Source organism: Cyprinus carpio, chromosome A15 (genome assembly GCF_018340385.1).
Source record: "Cyprinus carpio isolate SPL01 chromosome A15, ASM1834038v1, whole genome shotgun sequence".
In the NCBI taxonomy this organism is placed as follows: Eukaryota; Metazoa; Chordata; class Actinopteri; order Cypriniformes; family Cyprinidae; genus Cyprinus; species Cyprinus carpio.
The window spans coordinates 11389260-11393234 of NC_056586.1; the positions used below are offsets into that span (position 1 = coordinate 11389260).

The 3975-nt window shown below is 39.0% G+C and overlaps 1 protein-coding gene across 1 annotated transcript; it reads left to right on the plus strand.

The window, feature by feature from the left end:
• The first annotated feature begins 350 nt into the window (after window positions 1–350).
• Window positions 351–2541, plus strand: LOC109051739 (mRNA decay activator protein ZFP36L1-like). Its single transcript, XM_042770986.1, has 2 exons — window positions 351–512; window positions 628–2541. The coding sequence occupies exons 1-2, from the start codon at window positions 480–482 to the stop codon at window positions 1564–1566; spliced, it is 972 nt and encodes a 323-aa protein (XP_042626920.1). The 5' UTR covers window positions 351–479; the 3' UTR covers window positions 1567–2541.
• The last annotated feature ends 1434 nt before the right edge of the window (window positions 2542–3975 follow it).

Genomic DNA, 3975 nt, shown 5'->3' on the forward strand with positions numbered 1-3975 from the left:
AATAATAATAATAATAATAATAATAATAATGTAAAGTGTACTTAATTATTTCAACCTGTTGTGAATTTGATTTCATCCCACAGTAATATGGTAAGAAAAACACTTGTTGGAAAACATAAACAGTATCGTTCTCAACCAAACGGGGTTCTGTAGGCCATGGGAAACGTCTGTCGGGGCAGTTATCGCGACAGGTTACTGTAAATTAATCACACTACTCTCTTGTTTTGCTTGTCGGTGAAACTGAAACTTTTTTTCTTTTTTTATGCCACTGGCTAAAAATACTGAAGGCGTGCTTTACAACGTCGACAATCGGTGGGAGCGACGTACGGGAATGATCGCCCCGCCCACCGTGTGTGTGTGTGTGTGTGTGTTTTTCGTGAGCATAAAACTGCACTGGGAGCCTCATGAACACAGCATAACGCTTCCAGCGCTCGTTCACAACTTCTGACAGCAACATTCCTTCACAACAACACTTCACTATGTCCGATACGCTGGGCGAAAGTATCATACGGGTAAGTTCAGTTCAGTTGTGTTTTGTTTGTTTGTTTTCCTTTTGAGACCGTGCTAGAATTGGCAAGTGTGTTTCATCCTCCTTATTCATATTGTTATTCTTTTTTATTTTTTCAGAATCTCATCAACCTTGGTTTAGATGAGCCGTTTCTACAACTATCCCGCCCGTTCGCACCGAAGAGCATCAGCTCCGAGCTGCTCACCGACGACTTCTGGGCGGCGGACACCCCGAGCGACCGAGCGCCCAGCAAACCCCAGTTCCCCCTTAAAGCAGACCGATCTACGAGTCTGACTGACACCTTCAACAGAATGAAGCCCCACGACGTGCCCCCACCGCCCGGATTTCCTCCCCTGGCACCCCTGCCTTCGAACCGGTACAAGACTGAGCTGTGCCGAAGCTTTCAAGAGCACGGCATCTGCAAATACGGCAGCAAGTGTCAGTTCGCCCACGGCGAGAGCGAGCTGCGAGGTCTATACCGCCATCCCAAATACAAAACTCAAGCCTGTCGCACTTTCTACCAGTTTGGATACTGTCCGTACGGAAGCCGCTGTCACTTCATCCACGAGGAGAAAAACTCTTTGGACGGGGTAGAGCAGAACCCGCGTCAGCTGCGTCAGTGCGTCAGCTTCGCCGGTTTCACTCGCAGCAACTCTCCCTCGACTTTATACGAGCCCCTGAGCTTCACCCGTGCGGCTTCGGTCTCTCCCCCTCCCGCTGACATCTTGTCCCCAGTCTTCAGCGACTCTTCCCGCGACATGTTCCCCTTCAGCCGTCACAGTACCGGAGATATCTACAACAACGCGCCCTTCACGCCAGAGCCTCGGTCGCGATGTGTCTGCGGACACGGAAATAACTTCCAGGGCTCCAGCAACGAGCTGTACATGAAAGAAGACCTGAGCAAAGCCAACCTGCAGCGCTTTTCCTCAGAAGACTCGCTGTCAGACCGCGAAAGTTACAGCAGCTCCAGCAGCTCGAGCGGCTCTGAGTCACCCACCTTCGACGGCTCGAGCGGGAAGCGCCTCTCGGTTTTCGCGCGGATGTCTGTGTCTGACTAAGGACTTTACCGCCATTCCTTCCCAATCATTCAATCAGGCTGATAATAATGTGCAACGAGTCTTAATACTGTTAATTTATTATTATTATATATTGTTAAAGGAGATTATTTTGATACCAAGCTGCCCCTCTAAACCTAAACAGGCATCGTTTTTGTAACGGTGTTGTATTATTTTCTGTGATATTGTCTTCCATTTGCTTATGCTTTTCTTGCTTTTCAACGTTGTTTGGAAGAGAGCATTGCAAACAAGTGCCTTAAAATATCATAACCTATGCTAGTGGAATAAGCAGAGCTTGTGTCAGTCGCTTTGGATAAAAGCGTCTGCTAAAAGACTAAATATAAATGCAATATATGTGCATATATAATTATGTATGTGTATATATCATATATCCAGTGTGTGACTTAGGGGTTGCCTTTTTAAAGGAATTTCTGGCCTTTTTTGGGAGAAGTCAGTTCCCCAAATAATTTGCACCCTTTGTATATCAACCAACAATGTGATAAACTTGAGAAAACGACCATACATTCACTCACAAAGAATGCACTTTACAAATCAATACCGGGTGAATGTTTTCAATGTAGCATTTTAACCAAAGCATTATGATGTTAGGTACCTGTTTTGTACAAGAAAACTAAACAAACCTAAAAACAATATATTTATATTGGACAAGAGCTGTCAAGTTAATGTTTTGACAACCCTGGTTGGGTCCTTACTCAAGGAAACTTGTCTTTTATCAGGGACTGTAACAGAACAGTATTTTTGTAGAATAGTTTGCTTCATTTGCAATGTTTTTTTTTTTTTTTTTTTTTTTTAATTGTATAGACCTAACTAATATATTTATTGAGTATTTATTGAAGGTATAGCAATGTATATTTTTACTTATTTATCAACATGGTGTTGACACAAAATAATGGAAACGATTTCATTTGACCAAAATAATGTAATAAATGCAAATTGTGAAAAAAAAAAAAAAAAAAATCAATTGTACTGAACTTCATGTTTTCTCTACCAAATGCACCACAAAATCATAAGAATATAAACTCATATCACCTGCAGTGTTCCTCACCCACCTACATTTCAAAATCACTTCATCACATGAGAAAAAAAAATGCTGTTTTGTAAATAATTGGACCAGGGTTAAGTTAATGTTTGGCATACACAAAGATATTTCACACAACAACACTGAGATCTGACCTGAATCTCCAAAACAGCTATGTATATGACAAAAGTCTGAAGCAACCAATAGCTGTCTGTAGAGATTAAATCTGCCCTGCGTTTCCAATGACGTTGTCAGAGTCGAGATCTGTGAGCTGGCCAGTTTAATGGAGTGCAATAAGATCTTATTGAGCATTACACTGGCGCATGACAGTGTCGTGCATTACATAAACCTACGCATTGCCTGCTACTTACGTTGAACGTAAAAGAATTAGGAACCTGAATACATTTGAACTGTTTGCCACTTTTTTCCTCTAAACTCATGTTAATGAACTCCTTTATATCTTTTAATGTTTAACTGACAAGAGCCTCTCTTAACCTTTTTATAAACCAGTGCAAACATACTACAAGACATCCCAATATGCAAACATACTCTTTATTGTGCAACCTGATCAAATGACTTAAAATCATTTGTATAGTCCTTTTGACAGCACATACTGTTTCAAAGCATTACAAAGAATCACACCACAAACCCACTAGGAGAGCAATCCACAGGCCACAGCAACAACCTGTATGAGATTTGAAGAATGCATTTATTATTCATTTTCAGAAAAAAAAAGCACAAAACCTGTTACTAGGGCAGTACCCAAATATGTACCATTAAGGTTCTAATATGCACACTTGAGGTGCTATGTACTAATTATGTACTACTAATGTACTAATATGCACCTTTCAGGGGTAAATAAGGTACAAAGGTGTACTTAAAAAAATAAATAAATAACTATTTATTATAATTACTATAATTATGCATGCATATATATATATATATATATATATATATATATATATATATATATATAATATATATTATATATATTTTTATTTTTTTTATTTTTTTTTTTTTAAGATGCCATTTCAACAGTCTGTTCCACATATGTCATTTGGTGACAGTTGTGAAGACATAAGATTTATTAAATTAAAAAAAAAAATGTTTTAAAAGTTCTTCTTGTTTAGGTCATATAGTTAATAAATATGTGAAGAATGAAAAAAAAAAAAATGTTCACTTCTCTTCTTCAAGAAAAAGTACAAGTGGCTATTTTTGTTCTCTGTATTATTCATATTGTTACAACCCATATGTGATGCAATATAAAAAGACCCCACCTCTGTGATCCACCCTAAAAATGCTTTAGCTAAAAACATAATGTGATCGTCACATTCTCACACTTCACAACTTACCTACATTCTGATAAGTTAAAT

Bases quoted from the DNA above. Each gene is read 5' to 3' on its own strand.
- LOC109051739 (XM_042770986.1), top strand. From the start codon at position 480: ATGTCCGATACGCTGGGCGAAAGTATCATACGG. The intron at 513-627 runs GTAAGTTCAGTT...TTATTTTTTCAG, and splicing joins TGGGCGAAAGTATCATACGG to AATCTCATCAACCTTGGTTT.